This window comes from Epinephelus lanceolatus, chromosome 22 (assembly GCF_041903045.1).
Source record: "Epinephelus lanceolatus isolate andai-2023 chromosome 22, ASM4190304v1, whole genome shotgun sequence".
NCBI lineage: Eukaryota > Metazoa > Chordata > Actinopteri > Perciformes > Serranidae > Epinephelus > Epinephelus lanceolatus.
Genome location: NC_135755.1, coordinates 26,251,905 through 26,277,656, shown reverse-complemented (window position 1 = coordinate 26,277,656; position 25,752 = coordinate 26,251,905). Strand labels below are relative to the sequence as shown.

The following is a 25,752-nucleotide window of genomic DNA, read 5'->3' as shown; positions in this document are numbered from 1 at the left end:
GTATTAATATATCAATCAATTTTCAGTGAATGTATGGGCTATGTATCTGCAATTGGGGAGAGTTTGGTGGAACATTTGAAAGTATTCCCCCAGCATCTGATATTGATTTCTCACAAATTGCTATATCACATACCGGTTTATAACCACAAACCTATTTCCCTTTCATTATCCCTCTGTATCATTCTCCACATTAACTTTCCTTTATTCCCTATCTTTCTCTCTGCCTCTTTCACAGCCGACCCACCAGTAGGTTTCCGTGACGTGTTGCTGCGTGACGGTCCTGAGGGATTTGCTAAGGCTGTCCGTGCACACCAAGGTCTGCTGCTGATGGATACCACCTTCAGGGATGCCCACCAGTCTCTCCTGGCAACTAGGGTTCGGACCCACGACCTGAAGATGATCTCACCATTCGTCAGCCACAACTTCAACAACCTTTACAGCCTGGAGAACTGGGGAGGTGGGTTTCTGTTTTTAGTTTTACAAACAGATAGGAAGGAGGAGAAGGAATACTTAATTCCTCAAATTACCATTTGTATATCACCTATGTAGAATTATTTAAAAAAAAAAAAAAAAAAAAAAAACTTTAAATGAAGGATCCAAAAACATACTGAAAGTAATACTGGATTGTGTTTACCAAAAGAAAAACTATATCAAAACATCTGTTTACAAACTCTCACACAACTTGTGCAGTACAATCCAAGTTTCATTTCTCCAGTTGGATGCTCACTACTACACAGACAGCTCTATCGGATGGGGAGAGTAAAAGCCAGACTCCATTGCCAAAATGGTAATTTTACCTGCTTTTAAAAGAGCTTAGATAAGTTTCTCGGTTCAGTTTTAAATTGTAGGTTTTAGCAAAAATGCATGTGTTTGGGAAGTACTGAGCATAGAACTGGATAAATGACACCAGTTGCGTGAGAGATTGTAAATTGATGTTTTGATATGATTTTGCTGTTGTTTAAAGCTGGCCCCTATGACTGTAATTCATCAAGAACTTTCTCCATTTTTGGATTCTGTGTTCACCTGAGGCATGTGAGAGGAAAAACAAGTTTCTTCACAAATTCAGTGTAGCACAACATGAGTAACTGATATACAAATAGTCATTTGGGGGGTGAAGTATTCCTTTAAACAGATGTAAATTAGTAAGGTGCTTGTTGGCAGATATAGGCAAACAGTTTCCCCCTGCTTCCAGCCTTATTTTTGAGCTTGCAGACGAGAGAGTGGTTTTAAAAAACTAAAGCAACACCACTCTTTGGCACTTGGAAAAATTCATAATAACTTAGGAAATACCCATAATATGTGATCTCATACAAGCAGTCATGCAAAAATGGCATCAGTTTCCCTCCTCCGATGGTTATCATGTTAATTAAACTCTTTGTCTATGTGCTCCCACATTTAATGTGTCTCAACAGCCATGCCTGTACCCTCCGTTTTCTCTCCCCACTCTTGCTGTAGATCTGTTCCATGTTTCATTGATGACAGTGATTGTACCTCTTTGTTTTTATTGTCTGAGCTGTGAAAATCATGTGCCATTGAAAACATATCTCATGCTTCCATCTCCTCTCCCACAAGTCAGTCTTCAGCAAGTTCCTTCAATAGACAATGATTGTACCTTTCGCCTGCTCTTGAGTGAATAGAGAAAATGATGCGTTATTGAAACTTCTTGAGGCATGAACAGTCCAATAGTGTCACTGCATAATATGCAATTACTTTGAAATTGGCCGGTGGAAAAAAATAAAATACGTGCCTCGTGTTTGAACAGTCAGCGACGAGACCAATTATCAGCACTTCTTGATAATGCTTCTCTGTGAACTGCAATTGTTATGAACTGGTTTCAAAGAGTAAATTTAGTTTTCCTGTTTGAATACTTAGGACACGCACATTTGTGGAAGAGATATGCCCAGTGAACCTCTTGAGGTTGAAACATTTAATTTAATGCTCAATTATGGTAAACGACTCAAAGTGATTGTGCCTATATTACTTGGAGTGCTTTGAGTAGATCACAAGAACAAACATAAGAACCAAACAACAAAAGCCTGAAGTAAAAGGGTTTCTGTTTCACTGAGTGTGCTCATCTTCAGATGGTTTAGCAAAGTGAGGAGAAAAAAAACACACAAGAAGAGAGGCTCTCCAGTGAAACCTCTCTGGTGCTGTAAACCCTTTCTGAGATTAAATTCCTCCCGTTGGCCAATCATGGTGCACCAGTTAGGGGAAAACAATATATTTCATTACTGTGGGAGAGCACTTTGAGCAGATCTCACATTAAGCAACTGTCTACTCATCTCATGTTTGAGCAGATAAAAAGGTTATACCAAAAGTAAAACATTAAGGAGATATTTAGATAGAAAGCGGCTTAAACGCTTCTATCTCCCAGTCTATCATGATGTTATTTCGAGACTGACCAGAGAAAGATGAATTCCGCTCAGCTGTGTTTGAGCAGTTACATTAAAAGTAAATCTTTGAAGAGAGACTGTGAAAACTCAGTGAACTCAGTTCTTCACTCTGGAGGAAATTGTTGAACAAGTGCCAGGGAAGCTGTCTCATTATACTGTGTGAACCAGTTCTGAAAGGGGAAAAGTGCTTTGATTAAGGGACATAAATGCCTTTTTAACATTTCATTATCTTACATTTGAAGACTTTAGAAAATACGCCCACACCCATATTAAAATGTTGTTTACCGTCATTTATAATCACGCAGTAACACAACCTCACTGATAGCTTCACTTCTGAGGATCCCACCACTCTCCTGCAGCGTCTCACTGGGTTTATACATAGTCCAATGGGGCGATCGTTTAGGCTTTCATAAATCTCCTTTTAGGCAACGGGAAGCTCACAGCACAGTCAGACATGTCTATATGTTTTACTGATGAAAGAGCACAAACTGAGCTTTCTATCAGGCTCCTCTGACTATTCCTCTTGGCTTCATCTGTGTGAGAAACAGGAAATTGTACAAAACAGTCAATAAAGCCGTACAGAAAGCATGATTTACGACCTTTTTGGGGTTGAGCATTCGAGATATTAATTTACTAGGAGCTTCCTGTTTTCTAAACTGAGACTTAGCATGGTTTTTGAAAGGCTAAACCATTGGCCCATTGAACTGTTGAGAGAAGCAGTTGGGTAAGATTGTATTATACTCCAATATGAATGATTATAAAGATACATTTAACAGCATTTGGGCAAAAACAGTGAACATGTCCTTTTAAACAATATATAGTAAGATTACAGTATCTCTTTCTTTCTAAGGCTTCATCTTACTGTTTTTTTAGTGCAACTTCTAATTATTCTAAAGTGAGCTGACAGTGTGGTAAACACGTTTAATTTGCTGCGTATAAAGCTCTACACTGAGTAAACACTGTAGAATAATCTAGACACTGAATTGAATCCAGTTCTGATAAAATGACAGCAGAAACTTAGATACATCTTCCTTTGTGTCTTCCACCTAAACTCTCTCATAAAGTGCTTAATGTTTGAATTGCAGTGGGAGTTGAGTTTTGAAATCTTCCGTCAATGAAAGCTCTTGAAGTTTAAACAGTGTTCTGTCTTCATAAAGAAGACAGCGAAAGTGAATATATGATCGTCTCCCTCCCATTTATACAACGACAGCAAGAGCACATCATTGAAATCAAATGTAAAACAGGAGTTGGAGACGTTTAAACACCTCCTGACCTGACATAATGATTCTGTAATGGGCTGATATTACGAGCTGAGGAGCATAAGATTGTCTCTCTCAGTCGAGAAAAGTTACGGAGAGAGACTGAGTGAATCATCCAAGAGAAATGTATTATGCTCGTGGATCCTCTTGAGGCGTCAGTAGTTCCTGCATGATACGATTATGCATCAGAGAAAACAGAAAAGTACTTTCTCATAATTATTTAAACACTTAAAGGCAGAATGAATTCTAGAAAGATATATATCGCCCTCAATCCTTCCTGCAACTTTGAGTGTACAGTATAATAATGTGCTTCCTGTGCATATTAATATTTGACTATGTAAGTAGAAACAACAAAGCATTTAGAAAACAAAGTGATGAATCTGCCACCAAGCATTTGAACAGTGTTTTTTCTCATGGTGACTGCCATTCATCTCAGTTGGGTGGTTTTGCTTCTCTTACACACAAAAACAGTGTTGTCACTCATTTTTATCCTTCCCTGTCAGAGAGACTCCTCCCATGCCACTCTCAACATCAAGACAAACATCATGTGAGTGCATACAATCTATTGGCACAACGGACAGTCTTAACATCACGTCCCGTGTTTTTATGATTCATTATAGCAGTTAGACTTAGGCCGTACAATTTATTCCCTCTGAACCCCTCTATAGTCCCTTGCCATCTAGCTTTCACTTTAATTATGTTGTTCCATACCCAAGAACGTTTGCTTCGTCACTATATGGTGTAGGAAAGCACACTTATTGCAAGATTCCAAGCCCTGACAATGGAGTCAACTTTAGCATTATGCCTTCTCTTGTTTATATTTGGAGACAATGTCAAGAAGAGATCTCTCGTCTGCTTTCCTACTTTATAACTCATGGCCATGCACTTAAGAGTCTGAGACTAACGCATGCTGCGTGCACATGCAGATTTCAGAGGAGACCAACTGCGCTGAAAAGTTCCTTTGCAGTTCCACTCGCCAACTGCTACTCGTGCTAAACAGCAGTCCACTTCTGGGTGTTGGTACAGATGGTTTTCATACCTCATGGGAATCATTCCTGAGTAAACATGAACTGTGCTGGAGACCACTTTTTCAAGTGGATGGATCAACAAAATGTGCCCTGGTACACAGTTTTCACATGAATCAAACGAACCAGCCAGCCTCAGTTATACCTTCGCCTGGCTCCATTCGTGGGTCGCGCACACACCTCAACAGAGTGCAAAGGCATTCATACGTTGCAATATTTGCCGCAAAGACAGGGGGCGGTAGAGAAAAAATACTATAGGAAGTAGTAGAAGAACACACTGGGGAACACAGCCAGCTTGTGAAGCCAGTGCGGGCTGTAGATGAAGAGATGGTCTTTATGATCTCGTATGAGTGATGAGTTGTACAAATGCTGGTATGAGCATACCAGCTCAACTAGTCTTCCCTCAAATTCATCCATTTTGAACTGAGCGACACAAGCACGGCTTGCGAAAAGTTTCAAAATCCTGGAGGTGCACAATCTCGCGAAGTGCCAGTGTGCACGGCTGTCGCCAGGTGCGTGATTACATCATTTGTGCCATGGGAACTTTGCGCACTCGCGACTGCGCCGAGCATAGATTACACTTGATTATGGCCAGGGTCCCTGATGTGAAAGCCTCCTTAGTTTGAAGCTCCACATGGGGATGCTTTTGTTTAGGTTCTGTAGTATAGCATGACCAGTCTGGAGTGGGATTACCTTAAAATTAAATATTTTACTGTTTTTAAAATAGATTTTCCCTTTTCATTCATTTGATTTTAAAGTTGGGAAGCTTGTGAGGGTAAAATCTAAAAGAGGCCAAACCAGTGCTCATCTTTAAAAACCTTTTTTATTTGGCTTTTTCTTGACTTTGTAACTTTATCCTTGTGGCCTACCTCTTGTATTATTTTGTTTTATGTGTTGTCTTCTCTGTCACCCCTCTTTCTCTTTTATCCTTTTTGTAAAGCACTTTGTAACTTCTATTTTGGAAAGTGAAATATAAATTTATTGCTTGCATTAAAAAAGAGACTGGTCAGAATCAAAGCAGTGGAGGCCAGAATATCCAGACTTTTAGTTTCAAGTATGCTCAATAGAGTCTTTCTTTAGACCATTCATACAGTACCTGCTAAATGCCACATCATCTGGGGTATTTACTCAGACTCTATAAGGCTCTTTCAGAGCTACAATTGACACTATACAACTGTTGTCACAGGATGAGCAGTACGCCCGTCGAGGAGTAAACTCACAGGAGTGCCTCTTTAAAAAGAGGGTGTTGTTATCTTTTACAGTATATGTCAAGATAATATGTGAACATCACACAGTTTCTTTCACATCCCCATTGTTAAACATCCTTCATTCACTCAGCTTTCAATACCCAAAGTTCCCAGATTCACTAGTTGCCAACCACGCTCTCGCCTGATATTGATTTCGGTTGTGAAACACAAATTAGACTACGATGCTGCAGTAAAAAGTTCAGCTCTAGCACACACTGTCCCACAAGGACAGCTTGTAATTGTACCTTTAAACAGTTCCTCATAAATCACTACATGACCATAGGAGGAAAAACTACCGTGTCTCTCCTGATAGGAAGTCCCTATACAGTACACTTTTATTACAGAGTGATCAGAGATAGAGAGAATTACACTCGGCTGTGTTTGAATCACTTCAAACCAAAATAAATCACTTAAGGGAGAGGACTGTGTGAGTACTGAACGCTGTTACCCTGACACATTGTCCCTATGCAGGAATGTTTTTTTACACGCAGTGGTCTTAAATTGAGAATACAGTATTGCTTTCACATGTTTCAGCTGCTTAGAGGCGGCATGAATCATTGACGAGATTAAGCCTGTGAAAGCCCTTTGAGGATTAAGTCCCTTCCTGATATAGCGTTCCTCCCTACACCATGGGAGATACAGTAATATGAATTGGGTCACATAATGTATCTATATGGTTCCTCCTATCTATTTCACAGTTGGAAAATTTATCTGATGGTAAAGTGGCGGATTCTTAATTACTGTACATGATCATGTTAGTGTGAGCGCATCTTGTTCTGCCCTGCAGTTGTATAATCTGCATTTGGGAGCCATGTTTAAAGGAATGTGAGCTGTTTCTTGGGTCAGGCAGTGGACACACACACACAAACACCAAAGTCTGACCAGCCCGTACAGGCAGCAAAGGCAAATCAACCAATCCAGGGCGATTAAGTGGAATCACAGAGACATAAAAATTGATCTGACAGGATAAACTGTCCGATGCATCAGGGCCATAATTGCACACTTAAGCAAAAAATGCTGATAGCTGCAGAGATGTGTGTGTGTGTGTGTGTGTGTGTGTGTGTGTGTGTGTGTGTGTGTGTGTGTTTATGTAACTCAACGATTCAAATTATAGATATTAATCATTTTTATTCATCATGGGCTTTTCTTTATTGGCTGGAGAGCATGAGATAGAAGTTGTTTTTATAGAACTTTATTTTCCCACCAGGGGAAATTTGGATGGAGTAAAGAGTTTGTCAATATGAGACCTACAAAGTGTTTTAATATTGAGTTCTGTATAAAATGTACTCTTACCCAGTAACCTCTAGAAGATGTTACAGGCCGATATATTCCCACAACACCTATTCAGGTGACACTTCCTCCCAAAACAATTTGTTTTTCTTAAAACATTACATGGGGTGTTAAATACAAAGGGTGAGGCATTGTGTAATGGGCTGTTTCCCTCGTTCTCTCTGATTTATTTCAACTCATCTTCAGAACAGATTGTAGGCTCAGGCTGCCTATCTTTCCCAAAAAGAGGCAGGCTACAGCCGTGCCCGTGCCTAATGTTCTGATATGTGGGACCAGCTGTCAGTCTTCATTCCTCTTACTAAATTATAAGAGTAGATTCTGCTGTCCTCCAAGAATTCCTCATTCAGCATCATGTTTTGGTATCTCACATGCTCAAATACATTAATACTAATACATTAAACATCAGTTTGGATTGCTTGGAGTCATTTTCGCTCCACACCAGCAGTTTAAGAGGTGCTGACGTAGGTTAAAATCCAGATCAGGGAAGGGGCAGGATCAAGATAGATAAGGAGGAGGGGTTTTCCAGGGCATCCCTGCTCCTCCCAGAGTAGGGAATAAGCAGTTGTGCTTAGTATTCTCTCCGTGTCCAAATGTATGAGTGCTCAGAAAATGAAATTTAATGATGACAGTGTTGGATCAGCAGAAAACCACTGGAGGCTCCAATATTTCTGGCTGATATGATAAACGGGTATGAGATTCGCTAATCTACTCCCCCAAGAAAGGGAAATGAGAGATTGCTATCTCTCTTTTTTTTTCGCCTCCTCCACTGAAACATTTCTTAGGGTTTAAAGTGACTTTAGAATGAAACGATGAAAGTGTTAGAATGAACAATGAATGTGCAAGTACCATCAGATATTTAATTTGAGCATCCATTAGTGTGTAATGTGTGTGCGCCATCTGTGTGTGTGTTGGTGCATATTTTGGTAAGTATGAAATATTAGTTTTTGAGTCGATAATTGAGATCAAAGTTGGGATGATAGATGAGACTTGAGATGGCAGCTGAAATAAACTGCCATCCTTCTGTCTGTGTGTGTGTGTGTGTGTGTGTAGGTGCTACCTTTGATGTGGCCATGCGCTTCCTGTCGGAGTGCCCGTGGAAGAGACTCCAGGAGCTGAGAGCTTTGATCCCAAACGTTCCTTTCCAGATGCTGCTGAGGGGGGCCAACGCCGTGGGCTACACCAACTACCCTGACAATGCAGTCTTTAAGTAAGTCGCACACACACACACACACACACACACACACACACACACACACTTCACTTTTTAAATCTTAATTCACTTGTTAAACAATCAAATGTTTAAGAGCTACAAGGCATAGCCCCAAGAGTCTTATTAAGAATATGCACACGTCAGTGTTCAGCAAGAGGGTTCCTGGTTTTAACCCGGGGTGGCGTGTTCGAGCCCAGGGTGGAGATGCCCTTCTGTGCAGAGTTTATACATTCTCCGCGTGACAGCGTGGGTTTTGTCCAGGCACACCGGCTTCCTCCCACAGTCTAAAGACATGCGGGCTAGGTCAAATGGTGACTCTAAATTGGCAGTAGGTGTAAATGTGAGTGTGAATGGTTGTCTGTCTCTATGTGGCCTGTCCAGGATGTACCCTGCCTCTTGCCAAATATCAGCTAGGATAGGCTCAAGCCCCCTCCAACCCCTAACAGGATAAGCAGTTATGGAAAATGAATGGATAAATGTTGAAAAATATCAGCTTGAAAAAGATTTTCTTAAAACCAGCTCTTGCCTCCCCCTGCTTTATTGTCTTTCACTGTCATAGTATTTAGAAAATATCCCCTAACTGGGATGACTGTCAACTTCATACCTATTTTTTTTTTCCTTGTGAAAAAATTTGAAAGTGAACATTTGACAACTGCAAATAAGTACACAAACAATTCAGCCAAACAAAAGAAATGTTATTTCTCCCAACAAAACATGAAACACCTTAAAAAACAACAATAGATATAAAGTTGGAATAGAATAGATATTTATTCACTGAAAACTGTAAAGTTGATTAACATGCATATATTTGGTTCCTCGCTACAACTGTTGTCTGCAGCTTCATATGTAGAGTTGTCATTTTAATAAGATCAGTGTTTTGGCAAAATGTGTTTGGGGCCTTAATCACAATACTTCCTGAGATGGAAACGCGATCTTATCTCAGTTTGGGGTGAAATAAAGGATTTGGGGTATTACAACAACAGATTTCCTAAGTGCATTTCAGAAAAAAAAAAAAAAAAAAAATCTTATGTAAGGATAGGGAGTGAGCTACTACAGACCCGTCCTAACTCAGGGATTTCCCAAGTTAGGAATGCTGAATTAGTGTGGCACAGATCCTATCCTGAATTCTAAATACCTGCAATGACAATGAAGATAGGAAAAAAACATGAGCTCTGAAATATAATGTTTGAAAGGCTACTCAAACTGTATGATGACTCTTTTAATTTCAATAATTAAAATTAATTAATTTGAATTAACTCAAATAATTGAGAAGGAGACTTCTTGAAAAGGTGAGGTTTCCTCCCCTCCACTGACATGATTAGTGCCTCCAGCTCCTCATAGCTAATTGAATGCCTGTCTTTTTGTCCAGGGTAGCAAGCTAGCTCACCAATGGAGAGTCGCTGATATTGTGGCTTGTCCATCTCAAGTTGCCTACCAGTGCATTCTAATCAAAGATACAGCCATTTTTTAACTTATTTTTATTGTGTTTTACACAACATAAACTGCTTTACAGCCTTTACAGCCAGAAAAAAAAAACAAAAGGGTATACATATGCATAGTTAGGATTTTTTAAGCTAAGGAAGGAGGTCTGAGATAGGATAGGACACAGCCATGAGTTTAGGAATTACTTCTGTAATAGGAAGATAGAATTTTTCTTACTTAAGAAACTTAAGAGAGGACGAGCAGTGATGAGGTCCCTGGTCGCAAAGCTAGAGTAATCTTAAGGATTCCTCTCTGAGTATGTTAAGTGGGTCTGAATTGTTTTTGTGCGTCTCTGTGGATGTGTACATCATTATCATGATTGTAGTGCCTGATGTTGTTGTCTAGTGTGATAGAAGCCCATATGGGTTGGACACCATGTGGTGCGGGTTACTTAAATCAATCAATCCATATAATCACTCTTGTAAATGAAATACTTATTTTTTCCTTTCTCTCGCTTCTCAAGTCACTACCTATATTCAAGTCTGGCTCACAGGATGTATACTGTGGCTGCAAGCCTGCCATCGGGCCTTTGGCCATCTTACACGCGGAAAATGGCTTATTTTGACAAAGATTTGGATCATGCAATAAGGCATACCTGCTTTGTTCTTTTTCTAAATGATGCAGAGATCTACAAGGGAAAAAAACAACTTGTGAATGCACCTCAGAAAAGCCCAGACTCTGTCTCGCAAGACTCTCATGTCAAATGTTGGTCCATTTTCTGACAGGGTCGGTCTGAGTTGATTTGCCACATCTTTGAAGTCTGGCAGTGGCATGTGCCACTCACACTGACTTCACCACGGACGTACCGATCCGTTACACTTCACTAGAGCTTCTGTGATGTTGCTGAAATAATATTGCACAAAAGCCACATAAATCAGATCGGCTTTAATGGGTCCAGTGAGCTCCTCCAGAGCTAAAGTATAGTCATCCCTCACATCTCGGGCACCGATGATCAGATTTTGTTTATAATTCCACTTTTTTAAAACAAGGCAGAGCATTTTTCCCCTAGCAGAGAGACAATCAGTGATTCCAGACCTTTCTCTAGCCCTTACACAGCGCAGTGGAGATAGATCTGGCTCTGTAAGACTACCTGTATTTTAAAAATTAATCTGGATTTATATGTCACATGAAGCCCTCATACTCAGCTGCTTTTTCTCTAAATATATCAAAGTAGATATACTGTACAGCAGCTACCCACTAACAACACAACTGACACACATTTAGTCAGGTCAGTTTGGTAGATGGTTCCCTGTTGCACCCTCAAATACTCAGTGAGCCACACAAATTCTACACACACATCATTGATACAGATGTACACCAGTGAGGTCTTTAGGGCCATAAATACTCCTGTGCCTACACACATGCATACACACGCCTTCAACACTTTTCCAAATGGATTCACAAGCTTCCTCGATGATGTGGATGACTCATGTATACACAAGCACGCACACACACACACACACCTGCAAGTGGATCCACAGACAAGGACACACACTCCTCTACATGCACGGTGTAATTCCCCTCACCTCTAATAAATTAGGAGTGGCTTTATGACTAATGCAGCTGTCCCCTCCTCCCTCCTTCCCATTGAATCACACACACACAGACCTCCCCTATCCTCCCTGTTTTTGTGCTCCCCCTCTCCGATCATATAGTCATTATTTATCCGCACTCTTATATCTCCCCTTTTATGCCTCCATTCATCTCTCTGCATTACACACACTTCTTCCCCTCTTTTTAACTCCCTCACTCTATCCCGGCTGCTCTTCCTCTCCCTCCTCCTCCCCTCTCACTCTCAGCATCCCGTAGAGCGGTGGCAACGAAAATTTGCACAAGATTGTGATTAATGGCTTTGATCTGTTGGCCCGGCTCTCTCTCAGTCTTTCCTTTTATTTGTCACTCTCTTGCCCTTAACGCTTTCAGTGCGGCAGCCCGCAGCCAAGTGGCCCAAGCGTCTTCATTAACTAAATCAAATCAAAGCGTAATTTAATTTGATTTAATTGATTTAAAGTGCATGTCAGAGGGTCACAGTACAGTACGCTCTGTAGCAATAGGGATGTACAGTTGTAAAATATGTAAAATGGCTGGTTGATTGCTAACTAGATGAGTGATTGAAGATAGTTGTACCCTTCTAGCCATGTTCTGGAATATATTTCATTCATTTACCAACGTAACTGGATATTCTTGTCACTTTATATGAGAGAAAAACTCAACTTTTTGATCCCTGTGAATTATGATTACATCAGCTGTGAGTCAGATATGTAGGACAGTACAGCGTTTTTGACTCTGGGCCAAACAGCGTCCACTAGGCAGTATTTGTATGCATTGTAGTGCTAAATAAATACTGGACACACAGACGATGGACTGGTAATCCTCTCGTGGCACAACATTAAGTGTGTCTGTTTATTTGCCAAAACAAAAGCTCTCAGTGTGTGTAAATACTGCATTCACAGTAACACAGCTACAGTAAGCACTCACCCCAGTTATGAAAAACCTGATTAAGATACCGAGGCCAAGGCAATAATAGGAGGGATTTACCACTAGCAGCTTGGATAATGAGGCGGGTATACATTTCTCTCCAGTCATTGTGGGCTCCTGCAGGCTGTGTAAGCTCACTTTTCATGGAAATAGTGAGAATATTGTATTAGCGCAGGTACAGCGATATTTATGAGTAGCGATATGGAGATGGATATAAACAGCTTATCCCAACCCGGATGTGCGCTATTATCCAGGAGACACTGTGCATGGAGACTAACTCATTATATGTGTGAGAGTGTGAGAGAGATTGTGTGAACATCTCGCAGTGCACACTAAGTCTTGACAGTCTCCCTAACCTGTTCTATTTCTGTCTCTGATTTAAATGTGGATTTTATGTACACGACCGCATGTGCTTTTGGCTAACATAATGTTCCCCTCCCTCCACCCCTCCTCCAGGTTCTGCGAGGTAGCCAAGGAGAACGGCATGGACATCTTCCGCGTGTTTGATTCCCTGAACTACGTGCCAAACATGCTGCTGGGCATGGAGGCTGCTGGAGCAGCAGGTGGCGTAGTAGAGGCTGCCATCTCGTACACAGGCGACGTCTCTGACCCCATGAGGCAGAAGTACTCTTTGGATTATTATGTGAAGCTGGCAGACGAGCTTGTCAAAGCAGGAACCCACATCCTCTGTATCAAGGTGAGAAAATATATAAATAGATGCGGTGTTTTAAGTGTTCGCTTTGAGGGTTGTTTACTGCTAGAGTTCTCCAATAAGCCAACGTTTTCCTTCCCTGTGATAATCTAATGATTCTGGCACTTATTGTTTGCTTCTGTGTGGAAATCCCTTCCCATCTGTCACCGAAATAACATAGAACCAGCTGGAAAGAATCTTTGCAAGTTCTTGTTTTGCCCAGGCTTGTATACACACTCTTTGATGCACTATTCACATCAAGGGTTCAACTAGGGTTGATTATGTGTTTGAAAGGTTTAGTAACCTCCCGCCCATTTCCAGCATGTGAGGTGGAGGGTATGCATTGCACCTGGGTTGGGACCCAGGAGCAATCCATATCTGAAATGTCATGACCGGAGACCTTTTCCACAATGCAAGTTCAACAAAGTCAGGTTTTCTTTGCCTTAGCTGGCTCAACAAACCCTAAAGCCTCAGTCAGAGATAACAAGAACCACAAAGGTGATTATCAACTTGCTCTTTTAACCAAGGCTTACTTCTTTAGGCGTTTGATGGATGTATAAAGAAACCTGGATACAGGGTTGGCGGCAGGCCCCTGCTCATGTCTATGAAAGTTACTTAGTGGCACATGAAGCCATTTTTTTGTGGTATGAAATTATCTAGATCTTCCACACTCTGGGGCCCATAAAGCAAGCGCACCGTAGACTCGTGGCGGCCGAGTGTGACCAAGGGGCTAAGTTCCCTCAGTCGAGTGGCTAACCACCAGTTTAGCTCTCCACTAACTTTAATGAGGATAAAATGATTTAATCTTGTAGCTCTTCTACTCTTTTGAAGTGTTTTCAGTTTGAATAGATCAAATTCTGATCATGAAACGGGTCATTGATTTACAATGTCTCTTTCACAATGTAAATCTATGGGTAAAAGTCTTTTTGGGCCCCATGGCATCACTTGACAGACCAGGATGGTGTAATTCCACTTTTGGCCACTATGTAAAATTGGCTTCAAAGCCCAACCCTGTTCGTGGGAGCTTGGCACATTCCAACAAATGCGTCATTTGACTCTTAAATTAATCGATCCTATGCTTCCTACTTCCACCAAGTTAAAGTCGGATTAATTTTTTTCGATTGATTATTTGTGATAAATACCAATTCCAAACATCGTTCTATTATTTAGCTGTAATATACCAGCAGTGAAAAACAGACTTCAGTAAATCAGGACACAGCATGAAAATATAATTCACATGGGTAAAGCTATGGTATGATTTATATACTGCATTTCATGTGCAAGTAAATGTCATCCTGATTAATAATACAGTGAACTATTAATGTATAATGCTACCTTGGTTTTTATAGAGGGCTTCTTTTAGAGTCAACGTGGACAAATGGACCAGAGAACACCATTATCACATTCAGTAGTTCAGTGAGAGCAGCAACACCCTTTCAAATAAAATAAAACAATAATCTTGCTCAGATTCTCTGCATCACTGTAGGGTCCCATGGGGAAAAATAACAAAAATAACTTGCTCATATATTGTTATATATAGAGTGACACAGTTTAATGGAGCTGTGAAAGGTGCTTTTTAGCCAATTACAAGCTGAAACTCTGAACAAAAACTGGTCCCGACCAGGTTAGGTCTGCAGCATAAGTTACCACAGTGATCAAGCCAGGTTAAAAGAGAGCCACCTTCATAGGATGGAAAATTCTCTCCCCTCTAATCTCGCTTCGTGGCTCAGCCCTCAGGGATTAACCCGTGTTAGCTTACTTGGTTTGAATTGACAAAAGAAGGTTTGAACACGGGTCAAATAACCCCCAGTCCAAGCCTGTTCATTGGTGTGAAAGAGGTATTAGACATGTACGCATGTATGTCATCATGATCAGGGCCTGCACTTACCACCAGTTTAACTTTTTGGCTGTGAGACATGGCCGTGTGCACTCTTTTGGATTCACACCGTCTTGTATTTGGCTGGTTTCATCTAAGGTGAAACACCATTGTCAGGCAAGACATTTAAAGTGACTAATGGAATTCCTGATGCATTTAGCATTATTTAATCATGTAAGCAAGCTGCAGTGTATGTATCATGGTGAAGTTAAGCCCTTTTACACACACAAAATACACACATGCCCTGCAATTAGCATTTTAATTAATAAAAAACAGCTCACATGTTAACTGTCGAACACAGCTGAAGTTTTTGCTCCCATTGAAATAACTTGTATACTCAAGCTTCTTATCTAAATGAATAGAGCGATAATACTCACATTGAATTAATTTCTTTATTCAAGCATGACAGAATATTTTCAAACGTGAAATGATAAACTCCCGCTCTACCGCAGTGTGAACCATCGCACGCAGCAGTGGCAATCTCATAAAAGGCTTACACAGCTAATGAGGTTAACTTTTTAAAGAGGAAATGAGCATGAATTATAACTTCATGGAGTGCAATGATCACCAAGGGGAGCGCAACTAAACATCTAAGCTCTGTCTGTGAATTTCTGCTAATATCAATTAAGGTTTCCACATTATACTCATCCTCACAAGAGTGTGTCTCCACTTTTGTCATTATTTTCTTGTTTTTAGTCATTATTTTCCAATATTTATCATGTCATTCCTTTAGTCACGTCTTTGTAGACTCATCTTGAATATTAAACATATTTCCTGAAAGAAGGTTTGAGTTATTCGAGGACTAAATGCCTTCAAATAAACCTCAAGGTGGCAGTTTTATCCTCGGATTAATTCTGCTTATCAGTGAGGACATGGTGATTATTTGGAGAGATTCAATAGTTAGTAGTCCTTTCGAAGTCCTAATCACTTTTAGAATTTTGGTGTTGTGTTTGTTATATGTTCTTTTCGCTTCCATTGTTTTGGCTGTTTTTACTCATCCGGTTCCTCCAAATTATCAGTGCTCTGCGGTCTGTTCCAGCTTTCATGAGAAGCCTCAAGCCAGTGCTGCGTGTACACACTCTCACTAATGAGGACTGAGACAGGTGGTTGAAATCAATCTTGTTTAATTTAGTGCAGGACTTCATATCCAAAATTTAGATGTGTTACAGAAAACCACTTTACACATGATTAAGGCATCTAGAACAAAGTTTACTCCTGAGTTACCTTGTACACTGTCCATTTCAAGCCAGAGAGTTTTAGAAATGTTTAAATAATGTAAAAAGAGAATGCATGGTAGCCTGCTGTATATTTATTCTGGCATGTTAAGCTTAATCAAATCTGTATCAAATATGTGTTTAATGAATGTGTCACTATGTCACTAGATATTTCTATTTGATTTTTCTTCAATCCTCTAACCCCTTTGCCTCACGTCTCCCCCTCACTTTCTCTGTGTCACCAGGATATGGCCGGCCTGCTGAAGCCAGAGGCCAGCAAGCTTCTGATCGGCGCTCTGAGAGACCGTTTCCCGGACATACCCATCCATGTGCACACACACGACACAGCTGGAGCTGGCGTCGCTGCCATGCTGGCTTGTGCTGAGGCTGGAGCTGACGTCGTGGATGTGGCTGTGAGTATTCATCTTGTTTACAGACAAAGTAGCTTTCGGTGTCTTCATGATGAAGTTTCATATGAGATTCATGGGTATAAAGCATTACTTTAAAAGGCCTTTGAGAGGTTTTAAATATTTATTCATTATCAATAATCTTTCAGTAACTAATAAAAGTTATGGAAAGTAAGAACTGCCTGTCATTTAGAGGGCTGGTCCGTCAATAAGGTATCTTAACAACATGAACATTTTCTACCAGTTGCTGCAGTTTGTCACTTCAACAAAGACGAAACAATTGTTGAAGCCAGGAACATTTCTCGTACTGTGTTCACCGGTGCATGCTGCCAGCATTGGGAGTTTCATTAAAACAGCTGGCTGCTATTTGCAGTTTGGGGCCGCTCTGCCGTTCAGGTCTTTGCAACACTTTATGAAAGAAAACAACCGACTGTCCACTATGAATCAGACACTAAAACTATGTGTTTGTATCAGGTCTAGTTGGTTAAACTATGTCTTCAGTCTGCCAAGTAATAAACCATTTATGCTGAAATACACTAGAGCATGGAAGACATCTCCTGAAGGTTTTGGAGTTCAAACTTTCTTACCATAAATTATTATATAAAACATATATGCACATATTTTGTAGCAGTGTACTCATATGTGCACATATATTTACACATGATTACACCACACCTTTTGCCCCATGTATCTAAACTCTAAGCTATGGACCATACAAAGTACACTTTTACAATGTTTAAGGCTTTTAGTCAAACAGTATTCATATTGATTGTCACTCTCCAGGTTGACTCCATGGCTGGGATGACCTCTCAGCCCAGCATGGGAGCCATTGTTGCCTGCACCAAGGGGACCAAGCTCGACACCGGTAAGTGCCATGCTCACCTGCCTGTCAACATCAACAGTGGCTCCAGACAGTTTGTTTTATAAGTATAACAATTTCTCAAAGAGGAAAGGATTTGTAGTAGATACATGTTTTTTTGTTAGGAGAGGGGCATAGGAACACTATGAAACGTTAATTGATTTCTCTCATCAATTTAATTTAGTAAAATCAATCATAAAGAACAGATGAGAGAGATTTTGTTGGAACAAACACTTCTAAAAATCCACATAAAGCTTTTATTGCAGTATCTAGCCGTTAATGAGACAGAACATCTCTTAGATCACAAGTCACACTCAGAGATTTTTGAGTGTCTCTCTGAAACTCTCCTGCTTTACATGAGGGGAAAAAATCAATCAGCAAATCAATAAATGACAAAGTGCATCACTAATTACGGCCCCCAGTCAGAAAGAGAGACATATTCCGCTCAGTGATAATGTACACAGCCAATTATGAGAGGAAGATGGAAACAGGAGGGAGACAGATCAAAAGAAAAAGAGGCTGCCGTGGTCAATAAAATCTGACGCTCTGTTAAACAAAACATTCTTGATCCGTGAAATGAACATTTCAGATAGTTCTGAGTGGAAGCTGAGGAGTATCAGCAGATCTATTTGTTTATAAATCCATAAAAACATTTGTTTTCAGTTTTCTACTCTAACTAATGATCAGCTCTCCCTGGAGCATTGAGGGGTTAAAGGCTTCTCCTATGGCGTCCCTGATGTAGTTGTTAGTTGCACATTTGTTTTCCCAACCCACGTTCTGCTTCCATCAGACATCTTTCAGTTATACTCTGGACCATCACAGCTTTTTTTCTATCTTCACAGGAGTTCAACAGATAAGTGGAGGGATGGATTTATGATATGTTCACCCCCCTTTGGGTTTGCTGTTGTCCAATGTGTTCTGCTCAATGTACTTTTCATGGTGTGTGCAAAATCTGGAGCCTCTCCCATCTCTGATAGCTGACCTGGCTCACTGACCTCTGCCTCCCACAGCAATCGGTGCGCGGTGTAAAATATATTAAAGCAGCCGGCTGAAAACTGCTGTTAGAAATTGAAGGAACACGAAATGGGCTCAAGGAATTAAAACTGATGTGGAGTTTGCTGCCTAGTTATGTAGAGTAATGCTATTGGGAAAACCGACTCAGCTCTGCTAACTAGATCTGATAGCTCATTTCCATTACTCGGAAAATAGCAAAAGCCCTGCTAATTTTGTTTACACTATATTCGCGCTACACAGCTGATGTACAGTCTGCTGATGTAGCACAGGATACTATTGACATTATAAGCTATTTGTTACCGTCTAAATACAGATGATTTTTTAAATGAACAGTTCTGTGTATGCCGATTCCTCCTTGTGTTCTGCTCTGTTGCTGCAGGTACAAGCAGTTTCCTGCCTCTGGGCACAAGAGAGATATTATTTCCCATTAGCTCTTTTTTGATAAACATGTGGTCTTTGGTTGTGCCCCATAATGAAATGATCAGCCCTGATGCTGATATTCTGTTGCACAGAACAATGAGTTTGTAGGGAAACTCATAACTATATTCTCTTTACACCCTCTGCATGTGTATTGATGCATTCTCACAGAAGCCACAGCACATAATCTGGAGTTTGCAGGTCCTGTCATAAATGGAATGACGTCACTGTTTAACAGTGCATGTATTACCTGTAAAATTATGTGTGCATCAGTGAGGCAAATTCCACTTTAAACCATTGAAGGAACTTAATAACCGGCAGGTGTTTCACCGCACTCTCAGGGTATGGTCAGAGGTGTCCTCTGTTGCACCTGTAACCACACCTAACAATGATGTGATAGTCAGTATTGGGGAGTAATTAAATACATGTGGTAAAGTTACTAGTTTAATGACAATTTGCAGTAGTTTGCTGTAGTTTAACTACATTTAAATGTTAGTAGCTTTTTCAGTAGTTAACTACTTCGGCTCATGTAGTTTATAGGGCTGCACCAGACTCAGAATTAAGCCTGTCGAATCAAAAGTGGTTGTTCATAAATACGAATATTCAACTCTTCATCTTTTTTTCCATATGGAGTTTGAACATTGTTTAAAGGGATGTTTAGTGTGACAGTGACATTCAAGTAATATAGTGAACAAGTCAACTACGCGAACGACAGATCGAAAATGTGCAACAGCATTTTTTGCTGGCACTAGATATCAAACAAAAGCCAGAGACTGCATTGTATTAAGTTGCTGCGAGCTGTAAATTTATCACTTCTAAGCAGCAGGCAGAAGATGAGGTTATTGTGGGGACTTCTGGGAAAGCCTCTCCTCCTCTGGGCAGCTGGTTCCATGTCCACAGCAGCTTGTACCAAAGAGCACCATAAAAGTGAGAGGCGCTCACTCTGCAGCAAAATCTGGGGGAACAAAACGTCCCCAGAAGTGCTCTGCACACTGACTGGCAAAAAAAGACTGCTTGACTTGAAGCAGTCACAGTCAAGAGAGGGGTCTCCAACTGATGATTTGAATCTCCGACTTTCAGGGCACAGCCCCTTGCAGCTAAGGTACTTAATAACAAACTACATATTCATAGTATTCTCTTTACATTTTTGCCATACAGTATGACACAATGCTTCTGGCCACAGTTGTCATTTAATTACTACTGCCTGCTGTTTGACTCAAATCACGGGTTTGCAACCAAGATGTCTGCATCAAATACTGTGACTTTGCCCTAATAGTTGAGCTTTTTCCCAAGTCATTTGCTTCCTATCCTCTCCTTAAACTACATCCTCAAGCTGCCAAGGTGAGGATAGGCTTGCCGTAGTCCCTGCACACTTTACTTAGTGTCAGTTCAGTTGTACCTCAGTGTAACAATATGAGATTTCAGACTGAAATTGTAATCATTTCCTTTGATGTAGTTTGGAACTACTAGTTTAACTTTGACAAGTTGAAGTTTCTTAGAGAAGTTAAGATGTAGTTTTACACTTCTCATTGTGATGTAGCTAGTTTTCATGTAGTGTCTGGTCCTAGTGCCCTGACACATCCTGGAGGACACTTCTACATCACTGCAGCAAGGTGAGAAGTTAAATCACTGGTCAACAAAAATACATTTTCAGCAGATGCAGAGTTGCTCCTTTAAAAACAGGCAATGCTCCATGTATTTCTGGGCCAGTTTAGTTGTGATTTGCAGCAGCTCATTTCCATGGATGAGTGGCCAAACAGACAACATGATGTCACAGTAATATTTGCAGTGCAGCTACAGCAATGTTGTAAAGCAGAGGACGACAGTAAACACCAGGGCTCGGTGTTGTTCGTCTCTCAGGCCGTCCTTCAAAGTGAATGGGTTTCTTGACTCTTGAATATTGCTGTGGAAACAATCACACAGGGAGAGATCTGTCGAGGAGAGGAAGCAAATTCTGTAATAGTCCATAAAGCAACACAGCAACAGAGCCATTAAAACATGCTGTGTTGTGAGTATGATGTGGGGCTTGTGCTTTGAAAGGAAAACGACTTCACTGCCGTTCTCTCCATCTACACATTTAACCCGCAGCTGAACACAACAGGTCCACGTCCATTCTCTCGAGGCGGCAAATATTGTTCTGCGCAGTGTAGGAAATAAGTGGGAAGCATCAAAGTATCAGAGGGAGAGAAACTCTCCCATCATTTAGACACAGTCCAAGTTAGTGGCAGAATATCAATTTGTGAGCATACAGTTCCCAGAAAAAAAGTAGAGAGGGAGAAAAAGACAAGGTCGTTACTCAAGAGCGAGAGGTTTTCAAGTGTGTCAGTTTATTCATGGAATTTCAATTTGCTTCACTTGAGACTGAGATTGGGATGCAGGATGTCTCCCACCCACACACACACACATACACACACACACACATACACGTGTGCATACTTATAGTGTATCCTGATGTGACCCTGCTGGTACATCCATTATGCATACACATGCAGACAAACTCCTTCCAGATTCTTTTCTACCTGTCACCTTGCGCTCATCTGTTCTTTTCATCTCTGCCTCTCTTTATGCTTCTTCCCCCTTCCATCTCCGTTTACCTATCTCACTACTTTCGTAATCAAGCCGAGCACTGCCATGGATACTTCCATACCTTACTGACCTTAGTCTGTTTACTGCTTTCCCTCTCGCCCTCCCCTCTTTCTCCCATCTCCGTTACAAAGCAGTAATCAGTGCTGTGCAGTGCGCTCTGCCTCCTCTATCTCCCTCCCTCTCTCTGCTCTGCCTTTTTTTTCCTATCCCCCCGCTTCTTTCACATTGTCTCTCCATCCTCCTCTTCCCTCCCTCTCACTCAGTGACAAAGCAATTAACAGCACTTTACATGCCTATTTCACTCCCTCAAACTCCCTCACTCTTTGCTCCTTCATTTCCACTCCCTCCGTGTCTCCCACAGCATCTCTTTGTCCTGAAGAAACAGCAACAGCAGAGCTTCTCTGGTTAATTCATTTGTCTGTAAGCTGTCAGTTTATTTATTCAGTCAGCCATAGCGTGCACACACACACCCGTGCATTTTAAAAGTCATACATATTCACAAACACTCATGCAACTGAATGATGACACACATTAGAGTGGTCCTTGTGTTTATTTGACACAGCATTTACTGGCTTCCTCATGCATCATGCATGGATTTAATTGATGAGGAATTTTTGGCTGCCACAACAATGCAGCTGCCGAAGATGTAGCAGTGTTCAAACACACAGAAGAATGTACGCACTCCAAACAAAGCATAGATAATACTATATGTAGCCACCCAGACAGCGAGGCAGGTGAAACACACATTTAGCTTCTTGTTCACCTCCTTCATCCGTCTGCATTCAATTGTCCCGTCTTTTCTCTCCAAATCCTCTCATCTGTCTTCTTTCATGGTTAGCTCTCATCATCTCATCAACCACAAACTGTGTGTGGCTGTCTTTCTACAACTGTGTGTATCTTTGTGTATGTGAACAAGTCTATGAACGTAAATATGTGTGTTCATCTCCCGCATTAGTGAATTTGCGCTGCTAATGAGTTGTATATTGATGGCACTTTGTCACTGCCAAGCAGCCATCTAAATGACTGATATACAGTAAGTGTGTACATGTGTTTGTGTGCCTGCATGTCTGCGGTGTACGTACACATAGCATAGTGCTTTAGTGATTGATGATTTTGGAAGCATAACCAGCAGTCCATAAAAAACAATGCTGTATTTACCTCCAGTGCGATTTAGCAAATGTCAGGATCCATACCTGTTCTCCATATTTATGGGATACAGGGTAAAATGAACCTTTTAATCCCAGAAGGCAAGTTAAGGTCATCACAGAAGCAGAAAATGATTTAGATGAAAGACAGTATTGTTGTGCTCGCTTCATTATGGCCAGCTTTCCTGTTGCTTGAGACAGATGCTCCTGCCATCACTTCTCGCCAAAGCACTTTCTTGATAATTGAAGTCAGTTGATTCAACTTAACTTCGTGCTTTCATAGGACTTTCCAGCTCACACAGGTGTGGTGTTTGGCTAATTAGACTTCTGCTCAGGAAACTCCAGGCTTGTTGAAAGAAGTTTTTCTGGCAGCTGCTGTAGCTCAGCTGCCTCCCCATCAAAAGGCCTGGGTTTCAGACCACACTCTAGTGAACTTTAGTGAAAGCACCAATGCAACAATCTCAATGTACTCGGTTTAAAGAAAGTCCTGCATTCAAAATGTCACTTAAAGGAATACTTCACTTGCAAAAATGATCATTTATGTATCAGTTATTCATGCAGTGTTACTTTGAACTTTATTTTCTGTAATGCCTCAGGTGAACAGCATACAAGTGAAAGCATAAATAAGTTTCACTTTTGGTCCCAGTTGGAAAGGGCTGAAGTTTTGGAAGCGCTGAGCATACGACTGGATACCTGAGACTTGGATTATACTGCACAAGTTGTTTGGGAGTTTGTAAACAGGTGTTTTGATATAGTTATACTGTTGATTCACATGGTCCCTGTCTACTGAAGCTATTCAACAGTGTTTCCTGTCTCTGGATTCTTTGTTTACTGGATGGCTGCAAATTGTGAATTCAAGGTAAAACAACATGAATGATTGATATATAAATGGTTATCGTGGAGCTGAGTATTCCTTTAAAGTAAAAGTAGCGCAAAATGTTCTTGGTATCAAACTTAAAAGTATTTGTTATGTAGAAAAATGGCCCTGTTACTGATATATGACAATATAAGATTGTGTGCCATTAGCAGTGATCCACAGCAGGAATGGGATAGCACCTCATAATCCCACCGTCACATCAGTCCTTGTGAACCGTAAAGCACACTCCTCTCATTCTCTTGCCAGAGTCTTCTGCTCTGTCTGATTGACATGTAGAAAAAGAGTCACCTGGTTGGATGGCGGTGTCCAGGATTTAGCCAAGTTTCAGTGAATCAGAGGATATTACAGCTCCTGATATCCCATTAGAAACTGATTAAACAGGGAGGTCGTCCAGTTTATTTCCAATGTCTGCACAATGACTAGCAGGATGGTTATTCGACTGTTCATTCTTCTCCATCTTTCCTCAGTGCTACTGATGTTTAAATTTGAAAACATCAACCTGGCTAGCTAGCAGCTACATAGCTAGAATTCTGCAGGAGGAGTACAGACGAGTGAGTTGATTCCCTCATCCCAATGAGTGACTTGCAGCCAACAACGGCCAATGCCAACCACAAAAGGCACCACCAGCACTTGTAAAACATCCATAAGAGCCTAAATTGAGCACATATTTAGAGGAGCTGACAGAGAGGCAACCGCACCCGCACCTTCTTCACTAAAGTACAAGTACTTCAAAACTGTACAATACTTGAGTAAGGATTTTGGTCTGCTATATGCTTTAAGAATTGTCTTTTAGCTTAAGCGAGCTCTTTTAAAGGGGAAGTTCCGTTTTTTTACAACCTGGACCTTATTTCTGGCATTAAATACGGTTGTTTACTCACCCAGATAAGTTTGGTATCATTTGGAGTCCTTCGGAAGATATTTAGATCCGCGAGAGCCGCGTACATCCATATAGTGGGAATGATCGGGGCACCGACAATGAGGCTCTAAATAACACATTATCTACCGCGAAACTCGTTCATTTCACCAATATGTTTTTATGAATCACTAGAGTTGCTTGTCATCATCATCCGGGTCATTTATACTGACCTACTAACCTCTGCAAAAAAAATCAGAGGCAGTTCGTAAAGACAATCCTCTTTGCCACCGAAACGTTCACCTTTCTGTTTCTCACTTTTTGTCACTGAGCACTATGTAATAATAAATTGACGTTTTGCATAAGAAGTGCCTCTACTTTTTGTGCAGTGTGCGGGCCGTTCTACACAAGCGATGAGAAGAAACTAAAGAAATGTAAATTCTCATAGTTATTTACTTATCAAGCGAACAAATTCAAGGAAAATAAACAATTTATGCATGTGTGTAGGCTACTTACTCAATCAAAAGTTGCCCGTTCGGTCCTACAGGCTTTGGCTGGGTTTTCCAGTTTACTTTCGGGACACGAAAAAAAACAGCCCGGTTGATCGTAGAAGTGAAATCCTCTGTAGTTGTGAGACAGTCATTTCTGGAGACATCCAGACGTGTATCTCCTGGCCTCAAATCCCACTCGGAGCAACAAAGGCATTCCTCCTCTGTTGGCATAAAGGAACATTGTCCACAAGAACACCACCAGTTAGCATCTATTCTCGGACGTGCAGCGGTTTGTTGTTCTCTGGCCAGCTGTTCCTCTCTCTGCCTCCGCATCCTCCTTTCAAAGAGCTCCTCATCTGTATACTCTGGCTCAAAACGGTAAGGACGTCCATCATATTCAAAGTCGTCGTCCACAACCTCAAAACCTGACAAATATTCAGCCATGTTTCAAAAAACTAACAGTAGCAAATTCCAGTTGTAAACAAAGCCGTGTTGGGGGTGTGTGGCGGCGCGCGCACCTGGATGACATCATCCAGGTCAGAGGTTAGTAGGTCAGTATAAATGACCCGGATGATGATGACAAGCAACTCTAGCGATTCATAAAAACATATTTGTGAAATGAACGAGTTTCGCGGCAGATAATGTGTTATTTAGAGCCTCATTGTCGGTGCCCCGATCATTCCCACTATATGGATGTATGCAGCTCTCGCGGATCTAAATATCTTCCGAAGGACTCCAAATGACACCAAACTTATCTGGGTGAGTAAACAACCGTATTTAATGCCAGAAATAAGGTCCAGGTTGTAAAAAACTGAACTTTCCCTTTAAGTTTCCTTTAGAAATTGTCGCCTTTCCAGTATACAATTGAATTGGAGTATTAAAAGAATAGTTCAATATTGTGGGAAATTTGTTTTTTTTTTTTAAAGAGAGAGAGTTGA

General features: G+C 40.9%; 1 protein-coding gene across 1 annotated transcript in view; it reads left to right on the top strand.

The window, feature by feature from the left end:
- The window catches only part of pcxb (pyruvate carboxylase b), a 359,457-nt gene that overhangs the window by 284,359 nt on the left and 49,346 nt on the right, over nt 1-25,752 (top strand). Inside the window, exons 15-19 of the mRNA XM_033609134.2 lie at nt 236-457; nt 8,265-8,421; nt 12,841-13,081; nt 16,411-16,578; nt 17,356-17,437. Of these exons, the coding sequence (XP_033465025.1) occupies nt 236-457; nt 8,265-8,421; nt 12,841-13,081; nt 16,411-16,578; nt 17,356-17,437 (870 nt within the window). The remainder of the gene's footprint in view (nt 1-235; nt 458-8,264; nt 8,422-12,840; nt 13,082-16,410; nt 16,579-17,355; nt 17,438-25,752) is intronic.